The 27,964-nt window shown below is 31.3% G+C and overlaps 1 protein-coding gene across 2 annotated transcripts; it reads right to left on the bottom strand.

Moving 5' to 3' along the window:
* Positions 1–10,308: 10,308 nt before the first annotated feature.
* On the bottom strand, positions 10,309–13,182 carry LOC120126017 (auxin transporter-like protein 2). 2 transcript variants are annotated; one of them, XM_039144321.1, is made up of 9 exons: positions 12,955–13,182; positions 12,544–12,742; positions 12,280–12,465; positions 12,076–12,188; positions 11,437–11,620; positions 11,261–11,358; positions 10,963–11,170; positions 10,619–10,876; positions 10,309–10,537 (listed from the first exon to the last, which is right to left on the bottom strand). In XM_039144321.1, exons 2-9 carry the CDS (start codon positions 12,724–12,726, stop codon positions 10,319–10,321), a joined length of 1,449 nt encoding a protein of 482 aa, XP_039000252.1. In that variant the 5' UTR covers positions 12,727–12,742; positions 12,955–13,182; the 3' UTR covers positions 10,309–10,318. The 2 variants fall into 2 exon arrangements, with proteins under 2 accessions (XP_039000252.1, XP_039000251.1); XM_039144320.1 differs by having other exon boundaries at positions 12,864–13,182.
* Between the last annotated feature and the right edge of the window lie 14,782 nt (positions 13,183–27,964).

Below are 27,964 nucleotides of genomic sequence, written 5' to 3' on the forward strand. Positions count from 1 at the left end.
CAAAAGACAAAACAAAGACAAATACTATTTCACAGTGTTAAAGAATACACAGTTTAGCAGAATTGGCAGCAACCGAACAAATTTACTTTCAACCAAAAGACAAAACAAAGACAAATATATTTCACAGTGTTAAAGAATATACAGTTTAGCAGAATTGGCAGCAACCGAACAAATTTACTTTCAACCAAAAGACAAAACAAAGACAAATACTATTTCACAGTGTTAAAGAATACACAGTTTAGCAGAATTGGCAGCAACCGAATAAATTTACTAAGCAATCTAAGTGAAATGGCTAATCTAAGTGAAATTACGAGTAAATTTATCATTAAGTTAAATATGGAAAATCTTAAACTTACCTCGTTGCGTAGAGTATGAACCTCATTCTGCAACGATACTATCATCTCACGTAGAGCGGCAACCTCACCACGTAAAGTTGACACCTCCACACGCCATGCACCATCGTTATCGCGTAGAGTACCGATCTCCTCACGCAAGGCATTGACCTCATCACGTAACTCCCTTGACTCATCCCGTTGAGGTGGAGGTGGAGAACAGGGAGATAGGAGTCGTGGCATCTTTGCCGGTCGCCTATCATGAGGTGATGGTGGAGAAGAGGCTCGATGATGTGACGGGATAGGTGATGGCTCTCGTTCTAGAGATGTATAGTCGGGTCGATCGGGTGATGGCTCTAGGTGAGGTGATGGCTCTCGAATTGGAGGAAGTGGATGCTGCTCATCATCCGTGCCATCAAAAAAATTCTGACTAGCTTGCCACCAATCAGTGGCAAGCTCTTCCTCCGTGGGTGTCAGTCTTTGTAATGGAATGTTGGCCTCCTAAAATATAAAAACTCAAACAAAGTTAAACGTCTACTATTAATAACTTGTTTATATTATATGAAAGTATTTGTGTTAACTTACATTATTTATTGTGGCATATGGTATTAAGTCTTCCCAATCCAACAGAGTTTTCCTCTTCCAGGAAATAGCCCTGGGAATATCATTTGACGTTTTTATTGCATATGTACGCATGCTGGGGAAAGCCTCGAATATCCAAATCTACAAACAATATAATAACAAAATTAGTAATTGTTAAATAATTAATTATAATTTTAGAAACATTATATAGAAATTCTTACCTTAAAGGCCCAAACAAAGCCTGACAAAGTGTATTTGGACCCATCGCCCCGCAAACTTTTGCGGTCATCAAAGGCAGACGACAACTTAGTCCAGGTAGCTTTCCATATATACGAACCCCACGGAAACAGATTCCATGCATTCAGGTCCTCTACCAATATTATTAGCTCCCGATGAATAGGTTGTCTGGCCTCTCTGCCTAAAAAGCCGGCATACACAAGTAGTAGAAGGCATACTCGGACAACATCGACGTCTTCCATCCGAGTGAAACCAGCTTTCTTATTAAATAATTTCTTCAGGTCGTCGACATGTAGGTTCGGCTTCTCCATTGACTCATCCGGAAAAACCCGGGATAACCATGATGGGCGGGCGATATGACGAGTGTACCGGCCTACATCATCGTGTCCGAATCGTAGACCAGTGATTAAGCAGAACTCCTTCCGCCCAAAGCAAGTATACGCTGGTGGAAAATGAAACCATATCTCTTCCTCACCACGTTGTATACTGTCGGGTAGATTTGATGTCATGGTCTGAAGCCACAAATGGGTCAAATTAGCATCTCCACCCGGATGCTGTACTCTCAGCCATGGCCCGAAGCAGGTTTCCTCAAACAATTGTCTTTGAGCAGGTGAAAGCTTCTTTGCAATTGTAGTGGCCAGGCTGACTTTATTTCTCAAGGTCAATTGAGCCGAAAAAAATTTCTACAAAAACAATAAACATACCAAGTTAGATATACCAAAAACTACACTGTGAAGATATACCAAAAACAATAAACATAAAAAGTAGTAGTTTATTCTTGAAACTAAAATTTGCAACACTGTTTTGTCTTTTGGTTGAAATGAAAATCGCAACGAGAGAATCGCAACGCGAGATGACAATCGCAACGAGAGAATCGCAACGCGAAATGAAAATCGCAACGAGAGAATCGCAACGCGAAATGAAAATCGCAATGCGATTTGGTTTCGCGTTGCGATTCTCTCGTTGCGATTTTCATTTCGCGTTGCGATTCTCTCGTTGCGACAGTCATTCTCTCGTTGCGATTTTCATTTATCTCGTTGCGACTCTTCTGCAAATTGAAACTTGAATGGATTGCATTACTTCAACCAAAAGACAGAACAAAGACAAAGACAAATACTAACTTGAAAATCGCAACGAGAGAATAGCAACGCGAAATGAAAATCGCAACGACAGAATCGTAACGCGAAATGAAATCTAAGTGAAATGGTTAATCTATTATTGAAATGACCAGTAAACTTATCATCAGTTTCAATATGAAAAACCTACAATAATGCAAACATTTCAAAATAAAAATAATTAAAAAAACTAACCCTCGGAGGTTGATTTTCCATTTCTGAATATTGTGAGGGATTTCTGACCGTGAATGGTTGTGAGGGATTTCGCCGGAGATGGGGACGGAAATCTTCGGAGATGGGGACGGATTTCTTCGCCGTAGAGAGTGAGAGATGGAGATGGGACTGAGTTGTGATTTTAGGTTTTAGGTTATGAGTTGCGATTACGGGATTTTGTCTTAATATTCTTTTTGTAATTTGAAAATAAAATACGCGTAGCGATTATAATGGCGCTTTAAATATCGCGTTGCGATTTACGGATACGCGTTGCGATTTTATGTATTATCGTTGCGATTTACGGATACGCGTTGCGATATACGGATACGCATTGCGATTTACCCATACGCGTTGCGATTTACGGATACACGTTGCGATTTACGGATACGCGTTGCGATTTATGTGTTCGCGTTGCGATTTTCATATTCGCGTTGCGATTATGGAAAATCGCAATGCGAATTTGTACTATCGCATCGCGATTTTCAAGAATCGCGTTGCGATTTTGGAAACTGATTTGCGATTCTGGAAACTGATTTGCGATTCTGGGGATCGCGTTGCGATTTTTATTTCGCGTTGCGATTTTGTTGGTCATTTTGGCAAATCCAAAAAAAATTAGTTAAAATCGTATATTATAATTTTTTTTTTGTCACTGAGGCGATTTTCTCTACATTATAACAGTTTGAAAGCAAGTGGCGCACATTTGGGTCATTACTTTTAAATATAAAAGTGATGGTTTTGCTTGGTTCTATGCGAGTTTGGCGGTATAGGTGGAGTAATGGGACTTTTTAATTTTCAGACAAGATTATTTAATGTGGTCCCTGTAATTACTATACCATCGGGAAAAGTTAATGCTGCTTTTATAACTATTTAATGTGGGACCGAGTCTGGAGAAAGGTTGGCCATGCAAAAATCATATACAAAGAAGGTAAGAGAAAGCGATAATAATTAGGGTAAAGTACACAAATGATTCCCCAACTATTAGATAACACTTTTTTGAGTCCTTTAACTATTAAAAGTTACAAAATGGTCCCCCATTATAGGGAGTTGCTTTGTTGAGTCCCTCAACTTTTAAAAGATACAAAATGATCACCTGACTAATCATTATGCTCCAAATTCGTCCTTTTTTGTTTAAAAATTAACGACAGTATGAGCTGGAAGTTAACTTGCTATATGAATTATGATAAAATATGATATTATAATCTCGAACGACTATCATGTCTCAATCAACATGTTAACGTCCAACTCACACGATTGTTACTTTTTTAACAGAAAATGACGAGTTTGGAACATAATAAATAATTGAGTGACCATTTTGTAACATTTATTAGTCGAGGGACTCAACAATGCAACTCTCTATAGTTGGAGATCATTTTGTAACTTTTAATAGTCAAATGACTCAATAAAATAATATCCTACAATCGAAGTACCATTTGTATACTTTACCCTAATAATTAAATATCACGATTATATTTGAAATTATACAGTACAAATGATCTGATAGATAGATCGATGTAGAATTTTATGTTAGGAGAGATAATTTATAATATTTTAGGGGACGAAAACATGTTATCAATAGAAAATACAAAAAAATCTAAACTATATGTAAATTTAGAACTCGTTGAGTGACTTCAATAGTAAAAGAGAGTATTGTTCTCCCTAGAGGTATCATGTTTGAATAGTTACGCTTGTAGGGTATATGTACGTTGTTAATGACCAAGAAAAATTCTGAACAAATACTATATTTAATAAATAAACGAACAGAAACAAATACTAGATGGTTTAGGATTTATGATGTAAGGGTTAAGGTTTAGGATTTAAAGTTTAGGTTTAGATTATCAAGTTTAGGGTTTAGAGTTTTTTATATAATATATACTTTATTAATTTATATAGTTTATGCATATTGTTTCTATAAACTATATAAGTAATTTACTTTATATAATTTATATATATATTATACATAGTTTATACATACATGTACTATAAGTTACATATATAGTTTACATTACATGTATACATATACTATAAGTTACATATATAGTTTACATTACATGTATACACATACTATAAGTTACATATATTAACTATTGTTTATAGACTATAGGTTAATGTTACATGTATAATTTATATAATCTATTGTTTATATAAACTATATATGAATTATTAAATGTATTTATACATATATAGTTTATAAAGTTTAGGATTTAGGGTTTATGTTTTAGGATATAGGGTTTAGGATTTTTATAAACTATATAATTTATTACTTTATATAGTTTATGTATAGTATTTCTTTAATATATATATATTCTATATATTACTTATATTAGTTATGCATACATATATATACTATTTAATATAAATTATAACATATAAACTATATAGTTTATATAGTTTATACATATAGTTTATATATATATATATATTAATATATATAATATTTTATAAACTATATATTTTTTGTAGTTTATACATATATAGTTTATATACATAGTTTATATATAGTTCACATAAACATAATTTATATATAGCTTATAATAATTATATAGTTTATAATAAATATAGTTTATAATTTTATATACATAGCTTATATATATAGTGCACATAAATATAATTTATATATATAGTTTATAATAATTATATAGTTTATATATAATTTTATATTATATATATATATTATATTTTTTTCATTTTTTTTGAATGAATGCAAGTTAGTATATTTTTCATTATTTCTTCACATTTTACATTTATTTCGATTTAACCCTTTTGTGTTTTTTAATTTATTTCAATTTTAAGTCTTTAACTTTTATATGTATTCAATTTAGTCCTTAAATTTATATTTGCATATTCCATTGTTAGTTGTTATTTATTTATATTTTGTAATTGGCCCATAATTTTCTAAATGTATTCAATTTTGTCATTTTTTACATTAATTTAAACCTCGCATTTTAAATTTATTTCGATTTAGTCCCTTACCTATGTGTGTTGTTTAATTTATATTTTAAGATTTTATTTGTAATTTTTCATTTCTTCAATTTTGTCATTAAATTTATATTTTTTACAAAATTGATCCATGAATATTTATTTTTCTCTTATTTTACTCGAAATCATATACAATTACAACTTCCAATTCAACAATCACGAAATATGACAAAATAATTAATCCAAAAAAACAAAAACGACCCGACCTGAACTCAATCTGTATCCGATAAACATCCGACCTGAATTTTATCTGTCAATGATGTGACCCGATCTGAACGAGATCCGACTGAAGTCAACCCGAACCTGAATTAACCTGGTCTTTATCTGCTTCGGACCTGAATTGTTTTTACCTGAACTGACATCGATCCGAACTGAAAATGACCCGACCTGAACCCGATCTGGATCTGATGTCAAATCAACCTGAAAATAACCTGAACTGATTTGACCTGACCTGAACCCGATCTGGATCTGGTGTCAAATCAACCTGAATTGACCTATATCCGATTTTACCCGACTTGCCAAGATCCGACTGAAACCTGACCGATTACCTGATTTTACAGCCCTAATATCAACTATAATAAAACTTTTATAATAACCACCATGATAATTAAAATAATTCTTAATCCTAAAATTGTTTTGTATTCCCTCTATCCCACTAAATTTGTTTCTTATTAACTTTTTAAAATTTAATATTTTTTAACTTTGATCATAATTATTTTAAATTTTTTAATAATTAAATTTTGTAAAATACATTTTTAAAAATTACTTGATTGAAAGTTTTTAAAATATTTTTATATATTTTTATCAATAATAAATTCTAAATAATAATGTGTCAAAAGTTATAAAAATAAAATAAAGTATAAATTTAATGGAACAAAGAGATTACTGTAGAATATTTTTTGAAAATGTAAAACTTTACTGAAATCCATCAGACTCTTTTAGTTATTATTCAGTAAAAGAATTAGAGTAATTAACGTTTAGTATTTGAATTATTATTTTTGTTTTATTTTGGTCCCTGAAATTTTATTTTTTAAAAAATCAAATATAAAGTTTACTTTTTATTTCATTTTGTTACCTTACCATAAAAATTTAATGGTATGCGACACTTTTATAGGTAAATTACATCATTCACTAATCAACTATCTTCTCACTCCTATTTTGGTCACTGAAGTATATTTTTTAATTTAATTACTTAACTTTCAAATTACGCCAAATTTAATCACTCTAACTTTCAAATGTAATTTTTTATTTTACTTATATATTAATAAAATAATAATAAATTTCATGTCACAAAAATTATTAATAAAATAAATTAGAGTGCTTAAAATATGAGTAATTTGAAAGTTGAGTAGTTAAATTAAAATTTTGAACTTTAGTCACCAAAATTGGAGTGAAAAAATAGTTGAGTGTTGAATGGTGTAATTTATCCATAAAAATGTCACTCACAATAGTTCTATTAAATTTTTAATGGTGGGATATCAAAATGAAATATAAACTAAATTTTAGGTATGATTTTGAAAAAAAAATAAAGTTTATGTATCAAAAAGGAACAAAAGTAATAGTTTAGGTAATAAATGTGTAATTTACCCAAAATTAATATAGTTAGTTAATAAAATGTTAACTATTCATATGATTATTTCGAAATTGATTTTACTTTTCTAAGAAAACTTAGAAAGTAAATTGACATATATAAATGGGTAAACTACATTCTTCATTGAACTATTCTCTTTCTCTCTTATTTTACTCATTGTATTTTTAAATTTTCCAATTTACTTACTGAACTTTCGAATTACTCTTGTTTTGTTCTTTCTAAATTATTTTATTATTATTTATGAAGTGATTTTTTATTATTATTTAATATAAATAATAAAATAAATAATAAAATAATAAAAATAACAATCCCACGCAATTCCGACGTCCAATCGGCGACAACTAGGGTGGCGTATGACTAGAAGGATGGCAGGGACTACGTTGGTGACAGTTGTCATGGTCGGAAAGGGAGACAGTAGTGGTTAAGGTTAGGATTTGGGGATTTTAGGGATTTGGGAGCTATTTTATAGTTTAAGAGAAATTATGATGTTTTTCTAAATATAATAACATTTTTATATTTTTAAAAAAATAAATTTTAAAATCCTCAAAGTGTGACATGTCACTTAAGAGGTGAAATTAAAGTCATTGAGGGTCCGGGCACTTAAATAGGTAATTTTTGTAATGTTAGGCACTTAGATCAGTCAGTTTAGGCACATATTTGGGGGGAAACGCTATAGTTTAGATACTTTTTTTGGTATTAAGCTTTTTTATAACAAATTCTATCTTAATCTTACCTAGAAGGGAAGGTAAGGAATGAGAGTATTTCTAATGGGTGTAGAACTCATGACCTAAACTAAAATGAAGGATTAAAGATGAACAGTTTAGCCAACCGATTAAAATATACCTACTCTATAAATATTTATTTTGATCTAAGGGATTAAAATTATTTTAGATCTCATAATTCTGATTGTGCAAATTTTTATTTTAATGGTTACACGCCCAGCAAGATCTTTTTGGAATCAACTCTCCCGCATGTATCAAAAAAATGTTTCAAATTATTTCTTTGACCTAATCATGAAAGAAAAAGAGAGGAAGAAGACAACGATACCAAATTGGGTTTTGACTTTGTTTCATGTGCTAAAAATTATCAAAATTAACCCTAACCATGCTTCTTCTTTCTCTCTCTTACTAATTAATGACCTTATAATCAAACTTTGATTAGTCCATCAGATTCAGCACTGTCAATCGGGGACGTTCACACACGTTCTCTTTATAAAACAAAATGAAAAGGCACCTGCCTATGGCGTGCATGTGCAAGAATAAACTAATTTATTCATTAATTACACTTTATTTTCTATTAAAAATATATATTAGTCTATGTAAATAGACATATTTTGAAATGCAATCTTTATTTAAATACCTAAATCTATTTTTATTTTAAAAAATAAACAATAATCGTTAACACCGTAACACTTTTTGTCAAAACTTATATTGATGTGCTCATGTATTTAGTATAATTCATTAGTTTATTCATGAGATATTTGGATGAAAATTATGAATAGGATCGTTTATTCGACTGCAAATTTTAAATTAAATTAAATAATTTAATTTTAAAATATAAAACTAAATCTCAACTTTATTCAAATATTAAGATTGGTGCCCATAAAAAATAAATAAATACTATTTTTAATCAAAGTTTTAAAAAATCCTAAACACAACTTATATCTTTCTTCATCTTGATGATAGACGACGATCTCAGCGTTAATGTTGGTCACCCTTGTGGGAATTTTTATTTTTTTCTTTATTTTGTTATACAATACATTTGTGTTTTCTTTGAATTTTTAGGTTTTAATAACTCTGTCTTTATGATATATTTTTTTGTCTTTATGACATATTTTCCTTTATCGCTCGATACGTTTTTTATCCTTTGATCTTTTTTCTCATGGTTGAATTTGATATTCGTCACGACTGATCAAGACGACACTTATTTGTATCATACTAATTTTCACTGCTTTAGACTCTCGGTTGGATGCATACGCGATTTACGTTCGTAAATCATTTTCTCAGGTCCTTAGACTCTAATTTTCGTTTTTCGGTATAGTTCGATTTTTTTTATATAATCAGATATGTTTGTATCTATCTTGTTCGAGTTTTCGATTAATTTTTTAACATTTTCCTTTCATAATCCTTATGTGCTAGTTTCTTATGTCAATAACTATAAAAAAAATATCTTAATTATGTATTTAGTTTATGATTATGGTTGTAAACTTTAATTATAATTTTGGATATTTTTTTTAAATAAAATTAATAGTTTTTTTAAAAAAAAAGTAAATAGATAGAAAAACCGACAGTTGGGAATGTTTAGGTAAAGGGACATCAAGATGGAAAGTATTACTAACTATAATTGTAGATGACATAGTGTAGGGGTTGCAAGTTAGCTCACATGTGAAATTGAATGAATGAATGAATGGGAATATTTAGCAGTAAAGAGTGACACGTGACAAGCAAATGAGGCAACGTGCAAGCCATGTGAAGGTGGGCGGATCCTCGGCCCACCCCTATACTCTTAGAATCTTATATCCAATACACATTAAATCATGTCCACACGCAATCTATGAAAAATCAAACCCACCCAAATACGTTACAATTTGGAAGCATGATACTTGTAATAACTGCCACTGCAGTAAACGTATTTTATTAAAAGCTTTTAAGTCGGAGAAAGTTGGTCACCCAACAAAATGATTATTATTATTTTGTTAGAGATTTTAAATTTGAGTATAATGCTTATTAGGAAGTTTGAATTTTTATTATTAAATGATTGAGTCTTTCGAATAGATATCACCTTATAATCACTTCAGATTAATAAAAAAAAATTGGAGAGAGAAAACTAAAATAAGTGGTTTAGGGATGATTATTATCCATGGTGTTTTCAAATTTGAGTACGATGTCTACATAGTTATTTAAGTGTTTATTGTTAAATAATTGATAATCTTTCAAATAGATACTATCTTACAATCGATTTAGAGCAATAAAAAAAATGTTTTTAGGAGGAAGAAAACTGAAATTTACTATATATATGATTTAATTGATAGGTTTAGGCATCAAAGGAATCAATATCACAAATTCAACACACTATGTTTTTTTTTTCTTCAATTAAAAGCTAATTTAAAGGGGGATGGTTAAAAGAATATTAGGGAAAAGGGGGGGGGGAAATCCAGCACACTAAACATGTAGGGGGGGATATCACTATCTCCCCCAATATATGTTACAACATAATCAAGTGGACGAAAATATGGGAACCTTTTTTTGAGAAATGGAGGGGCTGAATTTAGGTTAATGGTGCATAGCTGCAGCTGGTGCTGGTGTTGGAGCCTTGCATTGATAGCACTTGGCGAACATGCCGAAAGTGTCGATTTGCTTGATGAAGTTAGTCATGCTTGCCCATCCTCCGAACCCGAACCCCACCACTAGAACCCACACCACCACGAAGGCGTTGAATGCGTACATTGCAGTCCAGCTTGGCATGAAGAAGGGAGGCTTCTCTGCAGCATTCTGTTTTCACCAAAGAATGTGAGAAGAGTAAAGGAAATGAGTCATTCAAGTCGAGAAAATGGATATCGATCGAGTTTTTACCTGTCGATCTGAAGCCTTTCGGTAGGTGAGCATATGGGCCAAAGCAGGGATGATGTAAACTGTGAAGCTAACCAAAAGAGCACCAACAGCAGAGTTGATGGGCCCGAAGAATGGGAAGATGATGGCTAGGAACCATATCGGAATTACGACCGGCAGCCTCGCCAACGCCCTGAGGCATATGCTTTCTGTGTCGTGCATCCCGATCACCTTCTCCCACACGAAGTAGAGTGGCGTGCAAGCAAACCCAAACGTTATGAACTGCAATTTCATCAAATGTTTTAACCTAGGACCAAAACAACACATACTAGTAAGATGTCATATGAACTAGGGGAACAAAAATACACCTGGTGAATAAGCATTAAGATGACCGCAGCGTCACGGAAGCCGGTCTTTGGGAGGAGAGAGAAGGCATTCGAATGGTTGAGGAGCTCATCCCCGAATGCCCAATAAACGGCTGCCGCTGACGGGAGGGTAAGGGTAAACACATAAAGCGTCGCCAACAAGTAAATGTTCTTGAACTTTTGAGGTTTCCACATTGCATGCATGATTTCTCTGAAAAATTCAACCATTTATTTTCAACTAGAAATCGAAAATCGATTCAAAATCATTCTTCCTAAGTTTTGAAGAAGAGAAAAGGCTTACACAGTCACGGCATGTCCGCCAAAGGTGTAGAGAATGTTGGTGGCTCCGGTGAAGTAAAGCACTAGTTTTGTTGGACCACTGTGCGTCACCCCCTCAGCCTGGTCAGAGCAACCAAAATGACCAACTTAAGGACACAAACAAAAAAAACAAAAACCTTTGAAAATATTCTTTTTTACCTGGCCATGAATGAGGGCAGCAACAGCCAAGTACCAAGCCGTATAAGTGGTCATCCCAAGGCCTAGAAAAGACCAAATGCGGTAGTTGTGAAAGGAGGGTATGAAAACTGTAGTTGCACAGCAAGCTCCAAATATGTAGGTCCATGTCCTCTTGTCCAATTTGTCATTGATGTAGTAAATATTGCTGTTATCAACAAAGGGTTAGTTTTCATTTACTCGTTTACCATTGTTGTAATGGTGAAACTGATCAAATGGTCACTCAATTATAGGATACTGCTTTGTTGAATCACTCGATTATTAGAAGTTACAAAATGATCTTATATGGTGTTATTTTGTTGAGTCTCGACTATTAAAAGTTACAAAATGATCCCAATTATAGGGGTGTTGAATTCAAATATTCCAAATTCATCCTTTTTCATTCAAAATTTGATGGTCCTTTGAGCTGACAGTTAACCTATTAACTAAGATATGATAAAATCTGATCCCAAAATCATATGAACTGTATAGTTGTTTGAGATTTTAAAATCAAAACAAAGTTCTTGTCTAACTGCCCTATAGTTAAGGCACCGTTTGTGTACTTTAACATTGTTTTACTATAAACAACAACCTTAAAATCCAAGTTTCGAGTTTGATGCTAACCTTGCACAAGCTATAAGTTGGATGACAGATCCGAATAAGAGGAAAGTGCAGTTGAAGGCAAGTCTTATTGCCTTCCAGTAAGGACCCAACAGCCCATCCAGGACTTCAAACCACTGCAAAATCCCAGAAACAGTGTAGAATTGTTAACAATTTTTGGTTACATTGTTGTGAATGGAGGTGATCGGTTTTTTGAGTAATTGAAACCTGAATGACATGGTTCTTGAAGCTGACGTTCTCTTTCTCCTTCCTGCTTCTATACTCCATGTAGAGTACACTGATGAGATATGCAGTCCAACTACCCATCAGTCCATAGAAAACTTGGAGCAGAATCCCAGACAGCATACCCAGTTGAGAGAATGAATATGGCAGTGTCAACAACACTTGTGCTACCTACAAGGATGGACAAATTTGTCAGTTTAGAGAAGAAAAAACCAAGGATGGTAAAGTTAATAGGGAAATTGGGCTTACTTGATTGGAGGCGCAGCTGAACCAGGCATCCCAAGCGGAGCCACCGTGCCAGAGGAGGTTCTGAACGTTGAACAATGATTGTTGTTCTTCATTTTCTTCATCTCTGGTTGGAATATGCTGCTCAGTCTCGCTAAAGTTGGAGACTATGGCTTCCTCTGTTTGTTTCTGGGCTAACATTGACATCTAAATCCTGGTAGATCTGAAGCATAAACAAAAACCCACGATTAACATGTTTTTCACAAAGCAAAACCCAAAGACAAAATCAACAAGAGATCTTCAAAGACTGTTCTTTTTGCTGCAGCCTGGTGTTGATCTATCACCTTTGTATGCATAAAAAGGAAAAGCCAAGGAGGCTGTAACAGGGGGGAATATAGCTCTTCTTTGTCAACAAAATCAAAACATAACTCTTACTTTAATCACTCTCCCTCACTGATTCAATGGTGTTAACAGTTGATGAAGAAAAGACCCTTTTTACACGCTCACTGGAATAGAATTCCAACAGTGGTGAGAGTGACAAAACCCAGAATTCTGTGCGTATTCTACTTTCTGATTCGATTCTTGTGTTCCTTTGGTGGGTAAGTGGGGATTTAGAGATCTAAGTGACTTGGACGTTGTTCTCATCACAGAACAAACGCATTGCCTTTTTCTTCTCTTTTTTATAGCCTCCTTCGCCAGACTTTTACTCCAAACGGATACCATCTCTAGTCTATCTGCATTCTCTAATTAATCATTATTTTATGAATTAATTGCATCATGCATCCTTAAATCATGGGTCAAACTAAAAATTGATTTCAAATTTTAAAATACTTCAGTTGAATTCTTAAACTAAACCATTTTTCCAATTTAGTCTACTTTCTATTTTTAAGACATTTAGTTAATGATTAAACTAGGAAATTTAACTAAATTGCTTTAAAATTTAATATCTAATACTTCCGTTTGACATTAAATGGTGACTTAGAGCTAGTTATGACCCGTTTGATAAGGTTGTTTAAAAGCATTTTTAGCTGAAAACTTTGTTTTGACAGTAAAAACAGTGTAAAATGGGTAAAATTTGAAGAAAAAAAAATTATGGTGGAAATGGTAGTTTTAAACCAACCGCAAAAGTTAAGATCAAAATTATAAGCAAAATTATATTTTTTTACCCTTACCAATGCATAGACTCCATACACGAAGACTCGAACTCGAAATCGCTTAAGCGATATCAAGTTGGTTACCCAACCCCGTTGATATTTCCTTTATTAATTACTCCATTTATTTATATTTTATTTCAATAATTTAATACTAATATCATTAAAAAATAATTTATTGGTTAATAATTTATTTTAATTATTTAAAAGTAAATACAATTTATGATTTATATATTAAAATATTAATAGCGAGTTATTATAAAATATATTATATTTTTATTTTTATTTTTATTTTTTATAATTTTATTGTAGTTTAAATTGATATATATTTCATATATAATCATATATTTTTAAATTTATTATAATATATATCTTTTTATTTTTTATTTTTGAATGGTTAAAAGGATAAATATATCATTAGATTATTTATTTTAAATAAGTGATTGTGATTAAATAAAAAAAATTAAAATACTATTTTAAATTCAAAGATTAAAAAAATATTGATAACATATTTTTTCTTAATAAAATACTTCATATATAAAATATTACTAATGAATTATATTAAAATGTTTTTTATATTATTATAGTTTAAGTTGATATATTTTATATATCATAGTATTAATAAGTGTAAATATAATTTAAATGCTATATTTTTAATTTACAACATAATGTCTAAAATTAGAGGTGAACAAAACTCAACTGACTCGAAAAATCGACTTTTTTCAATTTTGAGTTAATCGAGTCGAGTTATTTGAGTCAATTTGAATTATCGATTTGGTTTTCAAGTTTATGTCGAGTTGAAATTTGAAAATTTTGACATTTAGAGTTACTCAAAAAATGAAATTTTTGCTGATTATTTTGACAGTTTTACAATTTAGTCCCTCATTTCCTTTTTCCTTCAATTCCTCCTTCATTTACTCTCTTTTTATTTAGTTCATTAACTTTGCATTTTACTCAATTTGATCTTTTGACTGTAATTGTTTGCAAATTCTTTCTTTCCATCGATTCCTTGACTCTTTTAACTCTCATCAATATTTTACTCTCAAAATATCTTCTTTAAAATATAATATTGTAAATATATTTTATAATTTTATATTATATTTGATATATTAAATAACATTATAATGTGAAAAAGAATATGAATAAACACACGAGCACACGCGTGCACACACACACTCGTCTCGATTTGAAAAAATTTTAAATTAAGTTTGAGGTACAAAATACGACTAATCAACTCAAACATCTAAAATAAACATTTTATTTTTTAACAGCAGCTCAAACAGTTAAATTTAAAACTATACTTTTATAAAACGACTTTTAAAAGTTCATTTCTACATTAATTTTAAATTTAATTTTTAAAAATAATGTCAAACTAACCCTTAGTTTAATAAGATGTGAAGGTAATAAAGTGTTGGCTTAAAGATAGATTTGACAGCACTTAAATTTTGTTGTACATATATTTGTTTGTTTTTCAAGAAAATGATTGTGTTCTCGCCGCCTTAAGATGAAGCCGGAAAGCTCAGATCCAAATCTCAGTCAATAATTCTTAAATTCCCACATTTTTTATTTGTTTTTCTAATCTCTCACTCTTTTTGACTCGCGCGTGAAAACAACCAGAGTTGTTCTTTTCACGCTTGCAAGAGGCGAGTGCTACGTTTACCGCGGTTTCCATCCAATGGACTTCCTAACCCAACATAGTAATGTTGGATGAATTGTATGTAAATTATTCGTATAATATTTATTTGTATTAAATTATTAAATCAAATAAATAAATATTGAAGCACAGCTTCATCCATGCTCATATCACATCAAAAAGACTCATTGAGTCCAATAATAGAGCCTTATCAAAGATTACATTCTCAAACTCTCAAACGGCGTTATTATATAAAAAAACTCTAAAAATTATTATTTTTTTAGAAAAAATACCCTCAAATTAGATTTTTTTAGAAAAATATCTTCAAGTTGTTCATGTTAAATGATCTCGCGTTCTGCAAAAAGCGAGGTCAGACCTTACGTTTTACAAAAATCAAGTTTGATACATTTATTATTACTTTTATCTAAAATTAAATGATTTTATCTGAAAAAATTGATGGGTCTCGCGCCTTATAAAACTCAATATCCATTAAAAGTGTTTTATATGACGCGAGACAATTATATGTGGACAGTTTGGGAGGTATTTTTTAACTAATATTATTTGGGAGGTATTGATCCAATAAATTATTTTTTGAGGGTCTTTTATATAATAACGCCTTCTCAAACACACTAAAAAGACCCATTAATTGTATTAAAACATTAACATTCTCTCATAGATGTCCAATGCCTCAATCACAAAAAAGAAAATGAGTATATTTAATTTTATGACATATTACCTATATTTAATGATTTCAAAATATTAAGAGTTATCTTTGAACATATATTATATTGTACTTACCTCATATTCAAATTAATAAAAAAAAAGTAAAGATATAAAAAAAACAATAGGCCAATAGTTCCACGTTAACACACAAACACACTATCTTCATGCATACTTTTCAAAATTGTTACAAGCTATTCGACGAAAAAGAAACTGTTGGGTTATACCTAACAAATCCATGCACGGAAAGAATGGATTGCTTAATTATATGTTTCACACTACTTTAAAACAATTACAACCTACGTTATTTTTGAAGTTAAATTTTACTGATTATTTAAATTATATATGAAAACTAAAATGTTTACTTGTATAATTAATTTGTTCAAAAACCAATAACAAAAGACCATAACCAACATTATTTATAACAAAAGATGACTGAACGTATCATAAAACGTTGTACCATGGTTATCCAAATTAAAAGAAAATAGTGGAGGAGATGACGATGGGAGTGACGGAGACAAGGGTGGTGGATGGTGGAGCCACCAGGTACAAAGGCGGAAGAAAGTCCATGTTAAACGGAAGAAATGTAATAAAATTCCACACAAAACACCCACGTAGTCCATGTTAGCCGATAACATGTCGGCTTGGTGAGGGTTCGCCACCCAACCCCATCCTCCACTTGCCCACCAAAAATAACCCTCATGCTCAACTCATTGAGTAATCGTTTTGACTAATAAAAACAAAGAGAACAAATAAGATTAAAAAAAATTGGGTGGACTATATGATTTAGTGGGAGAAGTAATGATTAGTGAATAGAATTTGAGGCCTTAATACGGTTTGGTGTTTCCTAAGAGTATCGTAATTCGGAGCATTATGTTGCATCTATGACCCTCACATGGGAACCCCCCCCCCCAAATCTTTCATTTACTTCCCCCTTTGGCTAATTTGTCATTAATTAAAGTGATTTTGTACTGTCTTGACATGAATTATTAGTGGTGACAAAAAGTTATATGCACAATCATTAATATTCAATGCAAGTTTCATATCATTGTACGTAATTACACTTCAAAATTACCAATGCAGTTTCCCCTCATTAAGTAGAAAAGGTAAAGAAATGTGCAATTGTGGAGGTGCCCTTTTTTCTACATTTTAATCCTTTTAGGTAACCTATAATATCAAGTTCATAATGGTTAATACACTATGAGAAGTAGTTTGTAATTTTGTCGGCAAAAGCACTGAATTAATGAAACCCTAACTTAACGGTCAATCATGAATTCATGCTTTGCCCCACTGCTTTTCTGGTTAAAAGCATGCTTGTTACCCCCCCCCCCCCAAAAAAAAAAGAATCAACACATTTGGTAAACAAATGGAAAGTTAAATTAAATAGATGACTAGAGGATGTAGGTTAGGGTTTTGGTGGAATATGAGCCCCCGAGACACAATGCTTTTAGTGGATATTTGGATTAGGGTTATGTTAGTGCCCTTAGGGGTCATGTACTCAACTCACTTAGCCTTTCAGTTTTATGGATGGCCATATTGGACTCACCGTTAGACATCATTTTGCACTAGAATCATTATTCCTCTATACTTATATCAATAGTGCATTCAGAAATATTTTTGAGAATGTGTACATATATATTAACAATATAAATTTTTATTATGAGATAAATTAAAATAAAATTTCAGGATCTACATAATCAACAAAATAAAAAATTAATAAAAAAAATTCAAATTTTAGGCTGAATAAGATGTATAGCAATACTAACTTACATGCAATGGCGGAGCTACAATTTGACGTCCCCATCCTAAAATCTGAATTTTCTTCGATTTGTTATTTATTTTACGGACGTTGCCCACCCTGAAATTTTAATTTTTTTTTGCTCGGAAAAATGGATTTTATTAATCAAATCTAGATTAGGGGCATCATTAAAAACCTCCCTAAACCTAAATAGAGGAAAAGAGTACCCCAAACTATTACAAAAACAAGCCTCAAAAAGATAACTCAACAAGAAGAACAAAGTTACAAAAAACAAACCCACATAACAGACCATAAAAAAGTCCCTGAAATTTATTTGTACCATTTCATTTAAAAATTTTATGTTATTAATATATGTGTGTTCTCACCCTGAAAAATATTTATGGATCAATTACTACTTGCCTAATATATATACACACGCTTATGAAAAGATTCTTTTTGAATATATAGCATCTACTATGACTTGTCCTTGAATGGATGATGAATCATATTTATAAATGTAGTCATTGTCAGGTCTTAAACAACTATCTGCAACTCTTATTGAAATGAAAACTGCTGCTGTATAGCACTTGCAAACAAAAATATACTAAAAGCAATACTGAGTTACTCTCCATGTATGGTTTTCAAAGGATGAAACTGTCATGATCTGTCAAGCTTATAGGGAAAGCATTTTGGAAGGTCCACTTGAAGGCTAATCCTCACCTACTACCTTACCATTTTTATGGTTTTAAGTTCAAACGCATTGCCCAATTTTATGGTGGTCCATATATATATATATATATGATTTAGGATTTACTCTCACTGTAATTTTTATTTTTATTTTTATTTTACACATATATATTGGATGAATGAAAATAAAAGTTTGAGACTAACTCATTATTTTTTTCACAGCGAATATATTTTCATTTTCTACTGTTAATCACAACTGTATATTTTCACTCATCCAACGATCTTAAATCTGTGTAAAACTTTTGAAAAACATATGATATAGTAGATTGCTTTGATAACATCCTAACTAAAAATTATTATTATTATTCAAGTAGCCAAGACAATATGAATTTCAACAAACATTACTTGGTATGAATATTATAATTATAGGAATCGCACATACATATCTTTTATGGTTATAGATGTGTTTTATATTTCCTTACCGTATAGGAACGATGAATCAAGTCAAGAGCATAAATAATTTATAGTCAACATAACCTTAGAAACAATAATATAATTAATTAAGAAGAACATAAATTAATGGTTAAATATAGTTTTCATGAAGAATAAGGAGATGAGACATGGTACCATATTGTCTATCCCTTTCGCATCTTCAATAATTCAAATATCTCGCGCTTCTCACAAACCATATATTTCAACCTGAATTCATTGCAACCCAACCCCCTATATTATTATGTATAAACTACAGCCATTTTAATGAATGCATTTATTCTTTTCAGTATATAAAGATTTGTGGTTGAGATGATATATGTAACTTAAAAAATAAATTTCAGACTGTGATATAAGTCAAATCTTTAGGCAAATATCATAAGCTCTTCAAGAAAGATGTGATTCTGTGTTTTTAATTTGTTGGATAATGCATGAATCACTCTAATATATTGTCTGCATAACAGGATGATTCTTTTGAGCTCGATGAGCATCACTAACGATGAACACTATTAATTTAATTTATAAAAATTTAAAATTTTAAAGGACTCAATGTATAATTATAAATTAGTTAAAAAATTAAAGGTAAATTATTTAAAATAAAAAGTAAACTATATCAGTGACCACCTAACTATTTCTCCTTTTCATTTTGATCACCATTTTTGAAATTTTATCAATCATGTCACTCAACTATTTAAATGCATTCAATTAAGCCACTTGTCGTTAATATTTAATAGAGAAGCTCACGCGACAGTTAAAATATTTGGTATAATTACACATTTGGTCACTTTACTTATATATTCTATCAATTTGGTATTAGTTTTAACAAATTTAAATAAAAAAGAATTGATTTTATTCTATCATATATAATAATGATATATACATGGAGTACTATTTAGCCATCAACCCCGTCTTTGCCGTAATAAATTCATGCGCTATATCTTCCAACATATAAATATTGATTCAACAACAACTTTTATATTTACTTTAATGAAATATGTTCATTTTGTACTTTATAAAATTATTAGAAATTATACCGTCACAAAACAATGAATTATGATAATAATAAAGAAAGGAAGTATATAATAATAATAAAAAGTTATCATTATAAATCAATTATTTTTATTAATTCTGGGATGCGGTCAAATGATTAAGAGTTATCTTAAAACATATATCATCTTGTATTTACTCCAAATTAATATGAATTTTAAAAGTTTTTTCTTATCACATGTAGAGAAAATTTCTCAACTAATGAAAGATTAATTATGTATTTAATCACTTAAATATCACTTTGGTTCTATTAGGTTATATAATTATTTGTTTTTCAAAATCTTCGCCAATGTTAGGTTTTGATTTCATTTTGATAATCTATTGTTAAAACTTAACAGAACTATTGACTTGACATTTTTTATTTTTCAATGATGATGTGGAATTACCTTATGGTGATATGTTAACATCACTGTAAATTTTTTAACGATTGTTTATCAAAATGAAACCAAAACGTAATATTGGTGATGATTTTGAAAAAAAAAACAAATAGTTTGGTGACTAAAACGAAACTACACAAATAATTATGTGACTAAATATCTAATTTACCCTATATTTTATTCAACTTGAATTTTTACTGGAATTATTTTTTTGTAAAGTCTATCCTAAAATCAAATCTTTATTTTTTATACTTTAATCAATACTTTATTCTCAAAATACTTTTATAAAAATAAAATTATAAATATTTCTAATAATTTTATATAATATTTAATTTTAATAAATTAAAATTAGGACCAAATTGATAGAATATATAAGTAACAATACTAAATGTGTAATTATACCAAATATTTTAATTGCCGCGTCAATTTCTTCGTTAAATATTAATGACAAGTGGCTTAATTGAACGCATTTAAATAGTTAAATGACATGATTGACAAAATTTCAAAAATAGTGATCAAAATGAAAAGGCACAATAGTTAGGTGGTCACTGATATTGTTTACCATTTATTCTAAATAATTTACCTTTAATTTTTTAACTAATTTATAATTATACGTTGAGTCCTTTAGAATTTAAATTTTTATCAATTTATTTAATGATGTTCATCGTTATTGGAGATCATCGGTGCTCGTCAAACGTTGTATAATTTTCCCAGCATAACATATGTATAGACCCAAAATTTAAAGTTAAGGTTTGTATATTAACCAAAATAGTGTTATCCCAAGTGGTTAGCTCAATTAACGGGTCAAGTTTGGGCTCAATTAGATAATAAATAGACTTTTTTATTAGTTTAGACTGAATATAAAATATTATCTATACAAAGACTCAACCATTTAGTACTAAATGCTCATACCTCTGCATATGTGGTGCTCGAACTTAGGACCTCAAAGAATAACAACAATTTCTTAACCACTAAGGCAACTTGAATAGTGCTAAAAAGGGATTTTGGAGATGAGAATAAAAGGCGGAGGGCTTATGAGATGATTTGTCCATTTTGGGGGGATAAGGATACAAAAAATTTAAATGAGGTTTGTCTCTAGAGACATGAGCTCAAGCTATGAACTCATTGTCTTCTCCTTCAACTTTTCTGCTTTCTCCTACCATTCCTAGAACTTAGAACTTGGAGTAAATTTGGTAGCTTTCTAAGCATTCTTACTCTCCCAACGGTTTTGAAGGCAAGCTTTAAATTTACTTTTCTTATGAGCTTCAAGAAAAGCACCATTTAAAATAAGTTTCATGGTGAAAGCTCAATAGGGTTTTAGAAGGATTTACGAAAAGATATGAGCAAATCATGTCTTTTAATCTCGTTTTTGTTTTTAAAGTAGTGTTATTCTCTTACTTCGTATGTATCCTTACAAACCCCATTCATAAATTTTGATTAAATCTTAAAAATCACATAAATCATTTATATAATTTGATCTAAATAAAGAGTTATGTACTCTTATTTAATAATCATTTACCAATACTATTCACATGCACAATTGTGGGAGCTATTTATTCATTATTACGATCGAAATATTTCTTTACCTATCGAATTAATTAAACTTTATGTAATTTGATAAATAATTTTGGAAAAAAAAACAGTTCACTCAACGATAAAAATTAAATTAATTCAATTTTAATAAATTTAATTCGATTGATGATCGAACCGACAATTTAAATGCTCCTATTTGATATAATTTAATGTTCCCTGGTGATGGTGAGGAGCTCCTTTTTTGCAGTGTTTCCAACCCTAAGGCACTTATTTTAGGCTTGTCATGTCCTTAGTCTACCAACCCTCTATAATAATATTCCTAAATAAATAATAGTTTGTATTACACACATTTTTTTAATCTATTTATAGACAAACTAATTCCATAAAAAAGACTATATTTGTAGTCTTTTTACTTAAGTTATTGCTCGTCTAAATAATGTTTTCATAGCATATTAGTTGCATTTAGCTACATTTAGGTCATAATTCCATGCGGAGGAGAAAGGACATTTGTGGATAGGAATTGACTTAGGAGAAACATTTCAGTCATGACAATATATTTCACAAGGGCCAGTGGAACACAGAAGACAAAAACAGTGAGGAACAGATTTATCTTGCCAAAGCAAGATTTATCTTGCAAGTTTGAAGCGGATCTGACGAATTGCTTATGTCACCTGCCAGCTGTACGACTGACCTCACGTGCAATCAAGCCCCCAAGATTCTGACAATATCTAGCCACCTTTATATCTATAGCTTGCACAAGTTAACAAAGGTATTTAGGGAATATTTAATTATGTGAAACCCTAAGAAAATTCCCTTAATAAATACCCAATCACAACCGCCAAAAAGAGAGGCAATGAAGAAAAAACTTTACATGAGGCTTGGAGTGAGCAGTTGCAGTGCTTTACCTTCCACCGTTCTCCAACCCGACCATCCTGGGTGTCCTCCATATCCAGGCTATAGCAGAGTGGTGGTCAGGCCTCGAGAGAGGCTGGCCGCTAGAGTAGACGCGGTGCTGGTCAAAGCTGTCACAGCAGAGCCCCCTGTTTGGGAGTCGTTCTTCCATTGTTCTTAATTTCTTTAATTTGTTTTGGGGTTTATATTAAACGATGATACTCTTGGATGACTCTTTGGCAACACCATGAATTGCTTTACTTGGTGTTAGTTTTTGTTTTGTCGAGATAATTATTTTATGGTTTATGAATGATGCATTATGATTTTGCTTATGTCTATTTTGTTCATTGTTTTAATATTTTTCCTTGACATTGTAAGAGCTTTTGAGAGATTGCCTCGTGCCTAGGTGAAACACTTCTGGGCATCGTAAGAGCTTTCGAGAGATTACCGTTTTCTAGAAATTGATTCTTAGATTCGAGAGAATTAAGATAAATCTATGTGAACAATAGAATGGATCCTGGATGGTGAAGTTCTAACCTGCCTACCTTAGAGATAAGGAGAGGGTTTCAATCGACTAAAAGGGATAGACGTTTGAGTAGAATAGACAACGATTATAATTCACGCTGAGGGGTATTGCAACAACAACAGTCTGACAAACCAAAGGTTGTAGTTAATGCTGAGTAGTATTGCCATAACAACCATCTTAGAATACTCAGTAATCCTGTCGGGCAGCCTAAACATATCATAACAAATCTTTCTAGACTTAGAATAATTTCTAGGCATAACAAAAGACTAACCTGAGTGCTCTGTGAAAAGTCTGAATATGTGAGGTTATTTTGAATATATTTGAATCAATGTTTTTCTTTGTCTTGTCTATTTTTATATTGTTCCTTTTGCATATTTATTTTTCCTTGACCAAACTTTTCTACAATTATACATCATAATATTTTCTTGATTTAGTAACGCTTTGACACCTGTTTGTATAATCCATTGCTAATTGTTTTTTTTATTTTGACAAGAATTCAGGAACTAGCTCGTGACACCTAGTTCTAGTTGTGGTGAAACATCAAAATCCCTACCAATCCCTGAGGAGACGATAACTCGCTTACCCTTTACTTGATTCGATTGTGTATACTTGCACATATTTTCTTGCCTTAGCGTGTACATTTGCATGCAGTGGATAAGTTTTTCCTAGGCAAGATTTATTTGGTTTGAATGATACTGCTGAGGAGAAAGGGCATTTGTGGATTGTGTGTGTGCAGGAATTGACTTAGGAGGAACATTTCAATCCTGACAATATATTTCGCAAGGGCCATTGGAACATAGAAGACAAAAACAATCAGGAACATATTTATCTTGCAAGTCTGAAGCGGATCTGACGAATTGCTTATGTTACATGCCAGTTGTACGACTGACCTCACGTGCAATCAAACCCCCAAGATTCTTACAATATCCAGCCACCTTTCCATCTATAGCTTGGACAAGTTAACACGGGTATTTAGGGAATATTTAATTATGTGAAACCCTAGGAAAATTCTCTTAATAAACACCCAGTCACAGCCACCAAAAATAAAGGCAAGGAATAAGAAACTTTATATGAGGCGTGGAGTAAGCAGTTGCAGTGCTTTACCTTTTACCGTTTTCCAACCCAACCATCCTTGGTGTCCTCCATAACTAGGCTATGGCAGGGCGATGGTCAGGCCCCAAGAGAGGCTGGCCACCAGAACAGAAGCGGTGCTGGTCAGAGCTGTCACGGTATAGCCCCCTATTTGGGAGTCGTTCTTCCTTTGTCCTTAATTTTTTTAATTTATTTTGGGGTTTTTATTAAATGATAATACTCTTGGATGACTATTTGGCAACACCATGAATTGCTTTACTTGGTGTTAGTTTTTGTTTTACCGAGACAATTATTTTATGGTTTATGAATGATGCATTATGATTTTTCTTATGTCTAATTTGTTCATTGTTTTAATACTTTTCCTTAGCATTGTAAGAGCTTTTAAGAGATTGCTTGGTGCCTAGGTGAAACACTTTTGGACATTGAGAGCTTTTGAGAGAGTGATGTTTTTCTAGAAATTGATTTTTAGATTTGAGAGAATTAAGACAAATCTACGTGAACAGTGGAATGGATCCAAGATGGTGAAGTTCTAGCATGCCTACCTTAGAGATGAGAGGGTTTCAATATACTAAAAGGGATAGATGCTTTAGTAGGATAGACAACGATTATAGTTCTTGTTGAGAGGTATTGCTACAACAACAGTCTGACAAACCAAGGGTTGTAGTTAACGCTGAGTAGTATTGCCATAACAACAGTCTTAGAATGCTCAGTAATCCTATCAAGCAGCCTAAGTATATCATAACAAATCCTTCTAGAATTAGAATAATTTCTAGGCATAACAAAAGACTAACCTGAGTGCTCTATGAAAAGTCTGAATATGTGAGGTTATTTTAAATATATTTGAATCAAAGTTTTTATTTGTCTTGTCTATTTTTACATTGTTCCTTTTTCATATTTACTTTTCCTCGACCAAACTTTTCTACAATCATACTTCATAATATTTTCTTGCTTTAGTAATGCTTTGACACATGTTCGTATAATCCATTGCTAATTGTTTTTTTTTTAATTTTGACAAGAATTCAGGAACTAGCTTGTTATACCTAGTTCTAGTTGTGGTGAAACATCAAAATCCATACCAATCCCTGAGGAAATGATAACTCACTTACCCTTTATTACTTGATTCAAATGTGTATACTTGTATAGATTTGCATGCCAACTATATCTATGTGGTCCTTCGGGATATTTCTACATGGTCCTTCGGGAAAAATTCTACGCGGTCCTTCGGGACAAAACTATGTGGTCCTTCGGGATATTTCTACATGGTCATTCAGAACAAATTATAAGCGGTCCTTCGGGACAAATCTATGTGGCTCTTCGATGCATATTCTACGCGGCACTTCCGTGCAAATTATATTGAGCAGTTGTTTGTCTTTAAGTGAGTGGCATGTCAGCAAGTTTAAGAAAGGTATCAAGGTAGCTTCATATGAAGTTCTTCGTAGAAGAAAGTGTTGGAAACCATTAAATTGGTTTAAATTGAAAGATTGAGTCATAGTGGGGTTAGATCTAATCAAAGAAATAGAAGAAAAAGTGAAGATATTTTTTCAAGATAATCTTAAAATAGCTACTTATCGACAAAAGTCCTACACGAATTTGAAGAGAAAGGAGATTGAATTTCAAGTAGGTGATAAAGTGTTTCTCAAAGTCTCGCCTTGGAAAAATATTCTCCGTTCTGGACGCAAAGGAAAGTTCAGTCTTAGATTCATTGAACCTTATGAGATCTTAAAAAGAGTAGGACCAGTAACCTATCAGTTAGCACTGCCACCAGAAATGAAAAAGATTCACAATGTATTTCATGCTTCAGATCCTTCTCATATCATAACGCCGAAAGAGTTAGAAGTTTCATCTGACCTGACCTATGGAGAAGAAACAATACATATTTTAACGTATAAAGTTAAACAACTAAGAAATAAGACGATTCCATTAGTTAAAGTTCTTTGGAGAAATCATAAAGTGGAAGAGGTGACATGGAAACATGAAGAGAATATGAAAAGACAATTCCTCATCTCTTTGTACAATGAAAATTCGAGGATGAATTTTCTTAAAGGGAGAATTGTAATACCCCAAAGATCATATCAATGACTAAAATGTAAGGATTTAAAATTTAGCAGTTAAATTTGATAAATTGAAAAGTTCAAGGACTAATTTTGGAAATTTTTGTATAGGACTTATTATCAAAGATTGAAGGATTGAAGGGCAAAGTGGCCTTTTGACAAGAAATGAATTTAAAGTTCATTTTAAGTGTTATATAACATGTGGGATATTAGGAAAAGGTAAAAGAAAATTCTGGAAACTCTTCTCTTCTTCCTCTCTACCGTAAGCTTTCTTTGTTAAGGTAAGTAAATTGAAGTTGGTTAATTCTTTTATGTTTGATTTGGTTTTGGTTCTTTGGGTGATATAGAAGCTTAATAAAGCTTAAAGATGAGTTGAAACTAAGAGATTAAGGATTTGATGGTGAATTAGTAAAATAGGTTTTTAAGGGAATTGTTGAAAAATGATTAATATTTGGATTCTAAAGGAATATTTGACTTGTCAAGGGTTTAAATAAGATCTTAGAAGTGTTAGAAAGGATTGAGAACATGTTTGAAGAATTGGTATGATTTTTAGTTTCAAGAGTTCTATGGAAGATTTTAGATGTTAAAGGGGTTTTAATGTATATAAATTAGTGGGATTAAGTGTAAATGAGTTTGAAGGCATGAATAGATTTAAGGATAAGAGATTTAAGTGAGTTCTGGGTAAATTTCGAAATGAAATAAGTGAAATATGGGTAAGGGTATCGGTACTGGAAGAACAATACCAATACTATAAGGTTAAATTGAAGTAAAGTGTATGAATCCGATGAACAGTATCAATATTGATTGAAGTAGTATCGATACTGATGTGGAGGTATCGATATTGTAAAGAAAAATGAAATTCCATATTTCCAAAATGGTATCGGTATTGAGGTAGGTATCGGTACCATAGAAGAGAAGTATCGATATTGTGGGTAGAGTACCGATTCTATTCAGTCTGAAATGTTAAATTATGGGTTTTATTTTGTTTAAGTAAAGGTTAATTGGTTAGATTTAATTGAGCTATGATATTCATGGGTTATGTTAATGTGTAGATTCGATCGAAAGTCAGTGCTGAATGAATTGACGTATAAAGACAGGGTGTAAGTGAAAATGAGTTGCTTAGGGCGGTGTTACTCACTTATTATTTGTATGATTAGAAGACGTCTTGCGAGGAGTCAACCTCAAATATTTTAAACCAAATGATTTGTATTAAGTATTATTTTAGATAAATCATATTTTAAAAGTATTTTTTAAAATTTTATTGCTATGAATATATATATATATATATATATATATATATATATATATATATATTATGTGAAATACTGTATACGAATTATGTGAACATGTTCTATGGGAAGAAATGATAATTTGAATAAATTGAAGGCTATTTGAATTGGAATGAGTATATTTTTTATGAAAAAAAGGGTTTTAAGCGATTATATGTTATGTGAAATGAAATACTATGAGAATAAGTTCTATGTGAATAAATGATAAAGTTGGATAATAT

The sequence above is a fragment of the Hibiscus syriacus genome, unplaced genomic scaffold, assembly GCF_006381635.1.
Source record: "Hibiscus syriacus cultivar Baekdansim isolate YM2019G1 unplaced genomic scaffold, ASM638163v2 tig00110450_pilon, whole genome shotgun sequence".
NCBI lineage: Eukaryota > Viridiplantae > Streptophyta > Magnoliopsida > Malvales > Malvaceae > Hibiscus > Hibiscus syriacus.

Excerpts from the sequence above, each read along its gene's own strand:
- LOC120126017 (XM_039144321.1), bottom strand. The coding sequence starts at position 12,726 with ATGTCAATGTTAGCCCAGAAACAAACAGAGGAAGCCATAGTCTCCAAC. Across the intron at positions 11,171-11,260 it reads GGCGGACATGCCGTGACTGT|AGAAATCATGCATGCAATGT; the intron begins GTAAGCCTTTTC and ends TGAATTTTTCAG. Across the intron at positions 10,877-10,962 it reads TCTTAATGCTTATTCACCAG|TTCATAACGTTTGGGTTTGC; the intron begins GTGTATTTTTGT and ends ATGAAATTGCAG.